Source organism: Myxocyprinus asiaticus, chromosome 43 (assembly GCF_019703515.2).
Source record: "Myxocyprinus asiaticus isolate MX2 ecotype Aquarium Trade chromosome 43, UBuf_Myxa_2, whole genome shotgun sequence".
Lineage (NCBI taxonomy): Eukaryota > Metazoa > Chordata > Actinopteri > Cypriniformes > Catostomidae > Myxocyprinus > Myxocyprinus asiaticus.
The window spans coordinates 34512072-34526488 of record NC_059386.1 but is presented as its reverse complement, the minus strand read 5'-3'; the positions used below and the strand labels follow the sequence as shown (position 1 = coordinate 34526488).

Here is a 14417-nt window from a genome sequence, read left to right as displayed (position 1 = left end):
GCTGGGGGGCCTGGGTAGCTCAGTGGTAAAATACATGGCTACCACCCCTAGAGTTCGCTAGCTCACTAGTTCAAATCCCAGGGCGTGCTGAGTGACTCCAGCCAGGTCTCCTAAGCAACCAAATTGGCCCGGTTGCTAGGGAGGGTAGAGTCACATGGGGTAACCTCCTCGTGGTCGCTATAATGTGGTTCGTTCTCGGTGGTGCGCGTGGTGGGTTGAGCGTGGTTGTCGCGGTGGATGGCGTGAAGCCTCCACGCACTATGTCTCTGTGGCAACACGCTCAACAAGCCACGTGATAAGATGCGCGGGTTGACGGTCTCAGACGTGGAGGCAACTGAGATTCGTACTCCGCCACCCAGACTGCATGACCACAAGGACTTAAAAGCACATTGGGAATTAGGCATTCCAAATTGGGAGAAAAAGGGGAAAAATCCAAAAAAAAAATGATACTTTTGCTGTTTGAAAAACAGTATAAATCAGCATCCACTTTTGTTGTATGGAAAAGAGCAGCTCAGACATTCTGCCTAAGATCTTGCAAAAATTTTAATTATTGGATGAACTATTGCTTTAAAGTTTATTTCTTCTTTCTTTTTTCATACAGTTAGATCGATTTCAGCACTATTAGTGTAGTGCATTTTCATAATTTTACAGATCTTTTTCCAGCAATAGAGAATGTGGTTTTGGTTTTGTTAAAATCAATTTTTCCAGATCATTGGGCCTTATGCAATAGACACGCACACAAACACTCACTCGCACGTGCACAGGGAGTACAGTGTAAACCTCTTAGAGCCCTCAGTCGGACCACATTGTATTGTGGAGCTAAAATGCCTCCATTTCTTTTTATTCACGTCAATTTGCAGAGCATTTCCCTGGGCGAGTGAGGTTTCTCCTGCACGGCAGCTGCAGATTAATTCTAAGTGACACAGGTTTTTCTCTTGGCAGCGTGCGGAGGCAAACCTAGCATCACTGATTTCTGGAGCTGCTTGCTGAGCACGCTTTTTCTTTTACGGTTACGAGATCTCCCTAACACCTGATTTATTTATGTCTACAGAAGAATAACTGTATTTTTGTAATTCATTATTTTTGCCTTGTAAAGACATGACAGGAAATGATAGGGAGAATGGGTGAGGGTGGAGTTGGGACATGATATAAGCTGGATTTGAACCCATATCTCCCGCATGAGCACTACAGCTCAATATATATGGGTAGATTACATGAAATACTTTTGGATAATTATTGTCTCATTTTTAGGCATGCAGCTTTTAAGAGCCCTTTATTGCGAAACTTTTAAAAATGAATTTGTCACACAACAGGACTATTTCTAATATGACATTATTTTAATCTCTGGTGTACTATTATTTTAAAGGTCCTAGGTGAATAAGATGCTTTCATTTGTCACTTTGTATTTATCTTTCTTCAAGTAGTATGTCATCACAGAGGTCACGTTTCAGTAGTGCAGATTTGAATAAAAACATCCAGTCATCTCGAAGCATTCAAAAGAAAAAACAATATTTCTAATAAGAGACAGATACATTCATATTACTCATTGTAATGCAACCAAAGGTGGTCACAACGGTGGCCGATGTGAATAAGTATCTAAATCATTATCTGTAAGACGGGGTTTTGTCCACTAATTCCACTTTGATGCCTTGACACTCGTGTTTGTGTAAAGACTGCTTTTAATGAGTTTACAACAGTGTCTCTTCATTATCCACCCACTCGCAGAATAACAGCCCCAGTTAATCCGAATGCCTTGTTAGCCCACATCTCATTAACCTGCTGGTTCTGCTTGCATCGAGGTTACTAACATTCATGTGTTTTCAATTGTGATTAAATGTAAATCAATAGAGATTTTGCTATATCGTGTATATCGCTATATGTAAATAGCCATGTGCGCAGCGTGGGCTTATCAGTGGGCAGGGGTTCACGTGAGACTGAGAGAACTGAAGGAACGTGGACAGGGTTTTTAATTTAATTTAACGACCTTCATAGTGCGTTTGTCGCTTTAAAAGTGCTAAATGTTCTTCTCATCTGACACACGAATGTTTCACGTGACTGTGCTGCACGCTGTCTCTGGAGCTCCGAAGTGCGCACGAGTCCAGCAGACTTTCCGATATTTGTGCTCCAGAGACGGGAAAGCTCAGAGCGGGATCACTCGAGCTACTCAATTATTTCTGACCCAGGAAAACCCCAAATGGTGGAAGAAATCTCCATAGAACGGGACGACTCTCAAACAGGTCAAGAAAATGAGGAGGAGCTTGTTATTAAAACAGGTGCTCCGGCCAGGTCTCCTAAGCAACCAAATTGGCCCGGTTGCTAGGGAGGGTAGAGTCACATGGGGTAACCTCCTCGTGGTCACTATAATGTGGTTCTCGCTCTCGGTGGGGCACGTGGTGAGTTGTGCGTGGATGCCACAGAGAATAGCGTGAAGCCTCCACACGCGCTACGTCTCCGCGGTAACGCGCTCAACAAGCCACGTGATAAGATGCGCAGATTGACTGTCTCAGACGCGGAGGCAACTGAGATTCGTCCTCCGCCACCTGGATTGAGGCACGTCACTACACCACCACGAGGACTTGGAGCGCATTGGGAATTGGGCATTCCAAATTGGGGAGAAAAGGGGAGAAAAAAAAAACACAAAAAAAAAAACAGGTGCGAAATCTGTGGTTCGCACAACAATAATCACTCGTAATACAAGCAATCTGTTTTACCACCACAAAATGAAGCATGCAAAAATAATATTACGAAAGCCAAAAGAATTCAGTCATTTATTTATTAATAATGTAACATTATGTATGTAACATTTATTTGTTTTTGTTGATTTTAAGGTCTCATAATTTTATGTTTATTTATTGTAAATAATGACTTTAAAATATAATTTTAAATAGCTATAATAAACATTTTCAGAAAAGAAAATCCCATTAAACTGAAGTATATTAGTATCTACACTCACTGAGCACTTTATTAGGAACGCTATGGTCCTAATAAAGAGCCAGATGTCGTCTTCTGCTGTTGTAGCCCATCCGCCTCAAGGTTCGATATGTTGTGCATTCTGAGATGATAGTCTGATCACTACAATTGTACAGAGCGGTTATCTGAGTTACTGTAGCCTTTCTGTCAGCTCCAACCAGTCTGGCCATTCTCCGTTGACCTCTCTCATCAACAAGGCGTTTCCATCCACAGAACTGCCGCTCACTGTGTGTTTTTGTTTTTGGCAGCATTCTGAGTAAATTCTAGAGACTATTGTGTGTGAAAATCCCAGGAGATCAGCAGTTACAGAAATACTCAAACCAGCCCATCTGGCACCAACAATCAAGCCACGGTCCAAATCACTGAGATCAAATTTTTTCCCCATTCTGATGGTTGATGTGAACATTAACTGAAGCTCCTGACCCATATCCGCAGGTGTTTTTTCCCAGGGGGGGTCGGTGGGGGTCTACAAACCCCAGGCTGTATATAAATCACAACATAAGAGCTCACTAGAGTGTGTTAAAGGCAATAATATCAGCTACGTTGAAACAGCTGAGGTTATAGATTGTGTATGTGTGCAGGGAAGTTAGTACATTTAGCCAGGTGTGCAACCTTTTGCCAAATCCAGCCGTGGTGACAAACACCCCCTGGCACTGTGGGCCAAAATTCTCATCTGTTGCATGAGTTCTCTGATGTGGCATTTAGGTTTTAATATATGAAATCCAATTGCCAGTGAAGCAACACCAATGTTGCTTTGATGGTCTCTCAACAATAAAGTTTCATCATTGGTTCTTTGCAGCATGTTAGGTTTTGCTGCATAGGGTTCTCGAGTTGGCTATGGCTTTTTTTTTTTTTTCAAAACATGAGAAATTATGCTTTTCTGCATTAATTTGTCATAAAATGTGATCTTATCTTCATCAAAGTCACAAGTATAGACAAACAGAGTGTGCTTAAGTTAACAACACACAAACAATTATAATCTTTCATGTCTTTATTGAACACAACCCATTAAACATTCACAGTGCTGTGGAAAAAGTAAGTGGATTTAATAACTGGTTGATCCTCCTTTGGCAGCAATAACCTCAACCAAGCATTTCGAGTAGCTGCGGATTAGACCTGCACAACATTCAGAAGGAATTTGACACCATTCTTCCTTACAGAACTGCTTCAGCTCAGCCATATTCTTAGGATGTCTGGTGTGAACGGCTCTCTTGAGGTCATTCCACAGCATCTCTATTAGGTTAAGGTCTGGGCTCTGACTGGGACACTCCAAAAGCTGGATTTTCTTAATTTGAAGCCATTCTGTAGTGAATTTACTTCGATGTTTAGGGTCATTGTCCTGCTGCAACACTCAGCTTCTACTGAGCTTCAGCTGGTGCACAGCCACCCTGACATTATCCTGTAGCATATCTTGATAAACCTGGGAATAGATTTTTCCCCCGATGATGGCAAGCGGTCCAGGCCCGAAGCAGCAAAGCAGTTTCAAATCATGATGCTTCCTCCACTGTACTTCACCGTTAGGATGATGTTTTTATGTTGGTATGTGGTGCCCTTTTATGCCATATGTATTGTTGCCTGTTCTTCCCAAACAATTCAACCTTAGTTTTCATCAGTCCACAAAACATCTTCCAGTAGCATTGTGGAATGTCAAGGTGGTCTCTGGCAAACTTCAGGCAAGCAGCAATTTGTTTTGTTGGAAAGCAGCGGCTTCCTTCATGGTGTCCTGCCATAGACAACATGCCTGTGTAATGTTTTCCATCTAGTAGACTCATGAACAGAGATGTTAACCAGTTCCAGTGATTCCTTCAAGTCTTTTGTTGTCACTCTAGGGTTCTTTTTTTACCTCATTGAGCATTCTGCGGTGTGCCCTTTGAGTCATCTTGGCTGGACGGCCACTTCTAGTGAGAGTACCTATAGTACTAAATCGTCTCCATTTATAGACAGTTTGTCTAACTGTGGACAGATGAATATCTAAGCTCTTTGAGATAACTTTTTGTAACCATTTCCAGCTTTATGCAAAGCAACAGTTCTTGATCGTAGGTCTTCTGAGATCTCTTTTGCGAGGCATGGTCCACATCAGCAGATGCTTCTTGTGAATAGCAAACTCAAAATGTTTGAGTGCTTTTTATAAGTCAAAGTAGCTCTAACCCACACCTCCAATCTCGTTTCTTTAATTGGATGCCAGGTTTGCTATCTCCTGACTCTAATTAGCTTTTGTTGATGTCATTAGCCTAGGGGTTCACATACTTATTCCAACCTACACTGTGAATGTTAGAATGATGTATTCAATATGTACAAGAACAATACAATAATTAGTGTGTTAAAGCAGATTGTGTTTGTTCATTATTGTAACTTAGTTGAAGGTCAAACCATATTTTAAGAAAAATGTATACATAAATGCAGGTAATTCCAAAGGGTTCACATACTTTTTTTTTATGCCAGTGCATGGTGTTCCGGTAAAGCCCTGTGGCAAAAAATGGTGAATATTGCTGCGAATTTGCCACAAAGAAACTACAAGTTTCTTACAAATAAACAGTGTGCATAAATTGCCGATTGATTGAAATGATAAAAATAACCTCTGACGGAATGGTTGGAAGCAGTTCGTTAGATTAAATATACATTTTGTTTTTAATTCTTTTCATCTTATGATTCAAATTCTACTAGTGAAATAAACATTGTATTGTACTGTAGTGCTGTAAATATTCACTTGATTATCTATGTAAGCTTAAGTGTAGTTCTAGCAGGAGACTCACAGCTGTACATCATCACGCCATTATCTAGTTAGCTCCTAGCCAGTCATACATCAGCCATTGCTTTAAAAGCCTGCTTTCAATCTACCTCTTTGCTGTTTCAGTGTGCCAACACAGCGACCTCCATCTCCCCACCGCCACCAGTCAAGTCCCGTCCTGCACAGGGGTAGGCTCCTCACCCCCTGCCTCCTATCTCCGGCAGGATCTGATGGTTGTCATGCCCCATTGACATGACATCAAATAAATGTCATGTCACTTGACCAAGTCTGCGAGTCTTTCTGATAGAACTAAAGCTCACTTGTATTTGTACTAGATCATTAGATTTGACGTTATAATGCCTCAACAAACCAGTCTCCTTACAAGGAATACAAGCCTACAGTATGTCTATTAAGTCACTTGACTTATTGATGTTTCATTCTAGGTTCTTCAGATAAGCATATTGATTTTCTGTGTTCATTAGAGATATCAGGCTGAACACTCAAAAGTTTGGTTTTAAATGAAACATTTAGAGAGCTGATGCAGACAGTCTTTTATCAAAATAACTCACCCATAGATTCCTGCAGCTGCACTTGCTTTTTATGTCACTGTCTAGATTTCATGGCTCAGTGATACTGAATTTGTTTTAGCCATTAATGCAATAATGCAATCAATGTCCCGGCATAGAAAATGACATTTAGGGCATGCTGATATACTGCCCCCAAAGTCTGACCCCACCAGAAGGACGTGGGTGGGCTCTTAATCTATTATAGTCTGTGATAAAGGCTTTTTATTAGATGTTGCTTTAGCATTTGAATAATGCGAGTGTTGCATGTCATAAATATTGGTCAAGCTGTAGAGTGTAGCGTCCTTGCGCAAACCGCTCTGATGCCTTTTGTATCTCTGTGTAATTACATTATTAATTTTGGCTAATAATGCCTAAACATTTATGCTTTAATATGTACAGAATCTATGTTTAAGATTTTAATTTTGCTATTCAGCACCACAAAATGTCCATGACATTGTTTTCAGATAACTTTCTGAAAATATTCAATTAAGTTATAATCAAATTAAATATTTATAAATTAAATACAAATTTGTATAGGTGGAAACTGAAACATTGATTATTAATATAATCTAATGTTTCTGGAAATTCCACATATGTTATGTCATACTTAAAAACTAAATGCATCATTAAAAATGACAAATTTATTTGATTTTCATTCTAGTTCAAAATTTGAATTACAGTCCTATCACAATCCTATTACAGTCTGCATTGGAAGTTATTTGTTTTTAGCTTAGTTGCAAGCATTTGCTGTTTTTGTCGGCATCAGCATCCTTGCATTAATCTCAGCAGGGTTTCAGCAAAGTTAATGCAAACACATTTGATTTTTCATGAGCATTTGATTGGTGTGTTTGAAGATTCAGCAGGCCATCAGAGAGGCCAGGAAGGATGTGATAGACGCGCCGTCTTTAGAAACAGCTGATCAGATGAATAGTGACAGCGCGGGTGGAAGTGTGTTGTAATTTCTGATCATCACTCGCTCTCTAATTCCCATTTGCTCTGTCTCCATCTCCTCATCCTCTTCTTTTCAGGCCCAGATGGTAATCAGTCTTGTCCACACTGTCACCTCTCTCAGTCCTTGACATTTTCAATCAACGCTTTGAACGTCTCTGCAGGGACAAGATAGAATTTGCCCAACACGCTGGAAAGAGCAGGACATTGACTCATTAATGATATGACATGCTGTAATGTCTAAAGGCACAGAGACGATTCCACTTTTACTGCATAGAAAGCACAAAACAGCCGTTTATAATTGCTTTACCTTTAAAAGTGCATTTCCAAATGTATGCATCTCCGTAAGTGCTGTACGCTCCTGGTAGATGCCGCAACTAAACCATTATGCAAGCAAAAAGAATCCTTGTCCATTGACGGCCATTCAAAAGTAGCTGTGTATTTAAAATAACATTGTTTGACAGCAACATTTAACAAATAAATTGCTGATATTTCATTATATTAATGTTTTTTTTTTTTTATAATAATCCTTATAATATGGACTTTGACATCACAGCTCAGGATACATTCAAAAAATGTATTTGAAGATGTACGCATTTCAATATCATAACAAAATTCCATCAAATTGAATCAAGTAATCTTTAATAAAATTAAATACAAAAAACTAAACATTTTAAGTTTTATCAGTTTAATTTTGTTAAACATTACACAATTAAATTTGATGGAATTTTGTTATAAAATTGAAATGTGCAAATCTTGAAAAAAGGCTCAAATATATTTTTTTGAGTGTAGTCGTTTAAGGGTTTAGGACGGTGCGTGTTCTTGTATTGGCATCAGCCATTCAGCATTGACAAGAGGTCATTTTCACTGCAGCTCAAGAGTCAATACCGTATTTATGTCATCAGAAAGGTCCTGCAACTTATAGTCGAAAGTGAATTATTTATATATAATTTATACTTAACTGATGTTGGCCGGTCACTCAAACTGCACACAAAAACATGTTTACACACAAAGAGATGAAAACATCAGTCATAAGTCACAAGTGGCATATTCAGAATATTTGGCCTATACAAGTATTTTATGCAACTAGTTTAAATATTCTGTTTACCATAACATTAGCTGGGTTTCCATCCATGCGCATTTTGTGATATAGTATAAAAACTGCTGGATGGAAACACCAAGATGCGAATAATGTCTCCAAAATGTGCATATAAAAATGTATATGCTTTTTTTTTGTCTGTGTGCTCTAAACCACGAGTATTTTATTAATAAAAGAGTCACACTGGCTACAATTTCTCCAGAAGTGACGGTTTGGGATTTTTTGAGCACGATGGATGGAAACGGGGCTTTATTCGCATATTGTTTTTTCAATATTATAGTTTTTCGCATAAATTAAATTCACAACTTAGATGGAAACAGCTATTATTGTGCTAACAGTCAGGATTCCCGGTACTCTAAGGCGTTTTCACACGCAGCTCCTTGCATCCCCACAAAATGATGTGTCATCACTCTACTAGTGAAAAAATTTAGTCAGTGAAACAGATAATTAGCGCATAGCAAGTAGGGTTGCATATTGTTTAACAGATGTGTCTTGTTTGTTGCATTTTTTTCTTGAAACATAAACACAATATGAAAAATGATTACTTAACAGATGCTCCCGATTAAAACTAGCCCAAATACAACGTGATAAGGTAATTCTTTTACCAGGTGCGACTTATTTTTGGGTACGACTTTATTTCCAGAAAATAAAGTCTTCACATGGCATTTATGGCTTAGGTTATTGTCTTAAAATAATGAGGCCAGAACTGAGTGCCCATGAGCAAAGATCAAGACCAAGTGTCATTATAGACATTCTTGGCTGTACAATGCTCCTTTAAAACCCCCTCTGTCAGTAATTGTGATTGGGTAATAATACAGACGGGGCTGCAGGGAGTTTCAGCATGTTGGTCGTGTATTAAGCATTCAGTACAGCTTCAGTACAGAAGTGTTTGGCTGTGCACTGGGCATAGTTGACTATTGTGGTTCTGTGTACTGTTTTTGCTGTAGAACGGGCTGAAAGATGTACGGCAGACAGATGGAGCCCACCGCTGGAACCAATGAGCTGACAGATGAGGAGAAGGAAATTATCAACAGCGTGCTGGCGAGAGCCAAGATGATGGAGGACATGGAGCAGAAACGGATTGGGTGAGATCTCACCCTTGATAGAAGTCATCCTTTTGTTCTGTTCCTGTAGGAAAGAAAAATCAGATTCAAGATCTCTTTAATATCTCGATTATTTCTCTTAGACAACAATGAGATGTAATGGAGTGCAAACTGAGACTTTTACTTAAATGTCCTGCTTCTCAGATTTTTCTTTTCAGCAAAAGAGTAATCTCACAGGTGTTTCACTGTGCTCAGATTTGCCAAGATGAACTAGATTTATCAATATGAACTCAAATATTTGTCATCGAATTCTTACAATACCAAATTATCAGAACTATGCTATCCTAATGAATTTTATAGCTTTATACTCTTAAGGCTAATTTATACTTGGTGGGCGAACAAGCTTCGTTTAGTTTGCCTAAAAGCTAGGACGAAATGCACTGGTGTGTTTTTCTGCTTTTGGATATTCTCCTGTTTGTGCACATCTCTGAAATTCTTGACCTACAGTAGGAGAACTTGGTTTGTCAAAGACCATTGATGGTTAGTTAAAAGTAATTGTGGGTGTGATTTGGATGTGACACTTTTTATTTGTTTTCCTCAACTAACTAATTTCACAGCGAAACTTTGTATACATGCAGGCTTTGTTCAAAAAAGGCTTCTTACAGAACTTTTGGAGAAACATCTAAGACTAATTCCAGGTGAAGGGTGTAATTTCCATGCTACTAGCATCACCAAATAGAGTTGTAAAAATAAAGACTGTTTTCCAGCAGATTTCCCGAACCGTTCCCCCAATTGCCATTGATTGGCCAAACGGATTGTCCCACCTCAAACTGACGGCATTTGTTGACCCAGTGTTGCTGTGTCGAGTTGGTTGTGATACAAAGGGAATGTTCTGAAAATGCCACAGAGTCAGTGAGCACGTTTACATGCACACCAATACGCTGATTACTCCCAAAAGTCATATTATGCTGTAATCTGTAAAAATCTGACAAAGCAAGAAAAACCGTGTTTACATGAGATTTGAAATAATCGTGTTATTCTCTACGTTTGACGTCAAACCGTGAAGAGACATGCGCCCAACACATGCGCACATTGGATAAGCCGGTGAGAACACCAGTAATGGTGCTTACATGCCACGAGAAATCGGCATAATGGGCAACAATCTACCCGTGTCAACCGCTTTATTCTTTATTCGCCATTTATGACCTTACACCGATAAAGGAGCACCGTTTATTGCGTTTACATGACCACACACGGTGTCGGCTTATTAATAATCGTTGTAAGAACGTGCATGTAAACGCGCTCACTGTTAACACTCTTCTGGAAGTCAACCAATGAATGATAGGTTGGGATAGGCAGTGGTGGTTCTAGCTTGTATGGCGCCCTGTGCGAAACCTGCTTCAACACGCCCCCAAAGTTGTTGGGGTGGGGTGGGTGGGGTGGGGGGGGTTGTATGGTGCCTTGGGCGAAACCCACTTCAACACGCCCCCAAAGTTGTTGACCGGGGGCGGGAGGTGTCTGTGTAGGTGCCTCTTACCGCCCCCCCGCAAGATGCCACCCTGGGCAACTGCACATTTCGCCCATGCCTAAATCCGCTACTGGGGATAGGACAAAGTATTGTAATAATAATAATAATAGTAATAATAATTCTAAGCATCACCTTTACCTTAGAACTCCAATATGTCTCCTGAAAAGCAATGTCTGAGCAATCCAATTTTCCTCTAGGGTTGTAGGATAAGCTCCCTCCTACCTACAATATCAATTAGAGCACACAGGATTGGACTCAAAGCAATACTGGCCAACACCCGAGTCCACTATGAAAGAGGGATAAAGCTTTGGTTGATGCTTTTCCTTTCAGTTGCACAATGTTCAGTAGAGCAATTTAGCCCAAGCACATCTGTCCAAGTGATTGAAATGCAAGTGTATTTAAGCTTTTTTACAAGCCAAGAGTCAGCCGTGGAATGTACTAGAAGAAATTAATAGTGCTAACTAGACAAGAACCATGCATTCTTTCTCAATTCTCTCTCCCCTGAAATCAGCACTTTGCATGCAAAACACTTTCACTCACGGTTTTTTACATCAATACATTTCTAGCAGGATTTAACCGTTTGGAGGTGGTGTGAGAGTCTGCTGACATTATACTCTGTCTTCTGTCGACCTGCAGGCGTCTGGTAAATCGCCTGGACAGCATGAAGCAGACAGCCTGCGGTGACGGCTACTCCCGGTGTTTGCTCTGCGGCCAGCAGTTCGGCCTGGTGGGCATCAGCGCAGTTGTTTGTGCCGACTGTAAAAAGGTATATATACATTCGTCAACTCTGGAAAGCTTCGACTTTCTGCAATTATCTAATGCACACAGAGCACGTCTTCCACTAATGAATGTCCCAAAATAACCAAGTAGAAATGAGCGGCACGCACTTATCTTTATTATGCCCTGCCATTACTGACCCTTGTGCACATTTAAGATGGATGCCAATAAGTCTACATGATCTACAGCAGTTGCTCTCAACTGGTAGGTTGTGACCTGCAGATCTGTTCTAATAGAGTCAAGGACAGCAGTAAAATTCAATGCTAAATGCAAATAATAAAATGCACTCACCATATGAATGTGCATAATTAGAATAGCTAAAAATAAATGGATAAATACATTTTTAAAAGGAAGGAGGAAATGGTTCCCATTTATTTTGTTGTTTACCTCCAAGACATCCAATCAAACTTTATGGTATTTATCACAAATTTATCTGCCATCTTCAGGGTTCTCACTCTTTTCAATGCACAATTTTCCAGGACATCTCCAGGATATTTTATGGCCCCAACAAGTGTAATATTTAAGCAAAAACACGCGTCTATTTAAATCGTGCTTTTAGCGTGTGGGCACATGTGGCTCAGGTGGTAGAGTGGGTTGTCCACTAATCGCAGGGTTAGCAGTTCGATTCCCGGCCCACATGACTCCACATGCCGAAGTGTCCTTGGGCAAGACACTGAACCCCAAGTTGCTCCCAATGGCAGGCTAGCACCTTGCATGGCAGCTCTGCTGTCATTGGTGTGTGTGTGTGTGTGTGTGAATGGGTGAATGAGACACAGTGTAAAGCACTTTGTAGAAACGCTAAGGTTAAAAGGCGCTATATAAGTGCAATTTACCATTTCTGTGTGTTTTTGACGGTAGTTTCTCACCTCCAGATTCACAGTTCGTTACATGGCCCAGTTTGATTATTAATTCCTGTAAAGCTGTGATTTAATTAAATAAATACATAGTCTGCATGTGCTGTGCACTTCGGAGTGTTCTGCTCTCTGTCATCTCACACACACAAGAGCGCGCATCATAATCATGATGAGGTGTTTTCAGTGTATAAGCGGCCAACTTCACACGTTCATTTTGAAGCGTGCATCACTTGCAGATTATATATTTCTTTAATTATATCTCTTTTTCAGTTTAATTATCACACTAGGACATCATTTTTGTTTATATTTAAGCATACATTTTTGTCCAAATGTGTCGTATTCCATGACATTCAGCTAATGCCATTTTTATGACTAGATTCCGTGATTCAGTCCATGTTTTCCGCATACTACATGTGGTTATATTATTGCATTATAAACAGACTCCGACTGTTGGATTATTGAACATTAATTCACATCTCAAGGTGCGAAGGCTGAATCATCATGCTACCAACTCAGGGTGTGAAAAAATCTGTGGTCCGACAGTCAAATGTTTTTGTGGTTAACATAACAGCAATGTTGGAAAGAAATCTTATTTTGTACTATATCAATAGTTAAACTATTGTGTTGGAGCAGAGCAGAGATGACAGCAGATGAGCAGAGAAAGTACATGATAAGACTTCGTTCATGACAGTCAACCGGTGACATTGTTTCACAATGCTCAGCTGCCGGCAGTGACAAAATGATACGAATTGTACATGTAACAAAAACCTTGTTAGCAACACAAACAGTTTTATTAAACTAAAATATTTTCCAGGACTGGAAAACTGCATTGCAAAATTCCAGGTTTTCCAAGATGCGTGAGAACCCTGCACTTGGTTGAAGCTAGCCAAATTAGGCATTAGCCAACATGGACAGATTGCATTATATGCCCTCATCCTCGAAAACCTTGAACAAAACTACACAAGGTACAAGAAAATATGACCCAGACTACAATAAATACCAGTTCACTTCCAACGAGGATGAACACGATTAGTGCCGACCGCAATGTGTTTTGTGCAGTGAATTGTTAGATAAACCATTGAAATTTGTGAGACACTTGTTTAAATCTGACATATTATTGGGCCTATGCAGTTAATAGAATTATTGATACACTGCAGCATTTGATGTTACAGAGGTGTTTTGTTTACTTTTGGTGCTGTGTTGGGCTGCCACTTAATGTAAAATCCTGGTGGTGAAGTAAAACCAGTTGAGAACCACTGCTCTACAATAGGTTGAACTGCATATAACCATAGAGCAGCTCTGTGGCCCATCTTTTGTGATGTAGACAAATAGATCAATAGATACTTCATTGATCCCAGAGGGGAAATTCAGTGTATGAGCAGTTTTTCAGCACTGATGGAACTCCAGAGAAGGTTAATGCCATCTGACTGCATTTACACCTGCGCAGTCTCCTGAGGCTTGTTTGTGTGTTTCACCCCCACAGAACATGTGCACCAAGTGTGGCGTTCAAAGCAGCACTCGTTCCAGTCCAATATGGCTCTGTAAAATCTGCTGCGAGCACAAAGAGGTGAGAAAGAGATCAACATATCTGCTTCAAACGTCTTCTGAAAAATGTGATATGGTGTAACTACAATACTATTGAGTCAGCCTGATGTGGTTGATATACCATCATGCACGGCAGTGATTCCCTGTAATCAGTTCCTGTTTAAACAGCAGTTTCACAAAGTTTTATATTCAGAAAAGGGTGCAGTATAATGCCGTTCGAATTTTAAGACGAGCTCCAAAGAAGACAAAAAACACCATAAAGGTGCCGTTAAAGTAGTCCATGAGATTTTTGCGCTATATTCCAAGTCTGAAACCATACGATAACTTTGTGTGAGGAACTGAAACATTTAAGTTGTACT

At 39.9% G+C, this 14417-nt stretch overlaps 1 protein-coding gene across 5 annotated transcripts in view; it reads left to right on the top strand.

The window, feature by feature from the left end:
• LOC127433705 (rabphilin-3A-like) overlaps nucleotides 1-14417 on the top strand; it is a 36988-nt gene that overhangs the window by 7287 nt on the left and 15284 nt on the right. For all 5 annotated transcript variants that reach the window (XM_051685831.1, XM_051685829.1, XM_051685834.1 and 2 more), the window contains exons 2-4: nucleotides 9259-9396; nucleotides 11519-11648; nucleotides 13997-14080. In XM_051685831.1, coding sequence (XP_051541791.1) covers nucleotides 9272-9396; nucleotides 11519-11648; nucleotides 13997-14080 — 339 coding nt within the window. In that variant the 5' untranslated portion in view covers nucleotides 9259-9271. The remainder of the gene's footprint in view (nucleotides 1-9258; nucleotides 9397-11518; nucleotides 11649-13996; nucleotides 14081-14417) is intronic.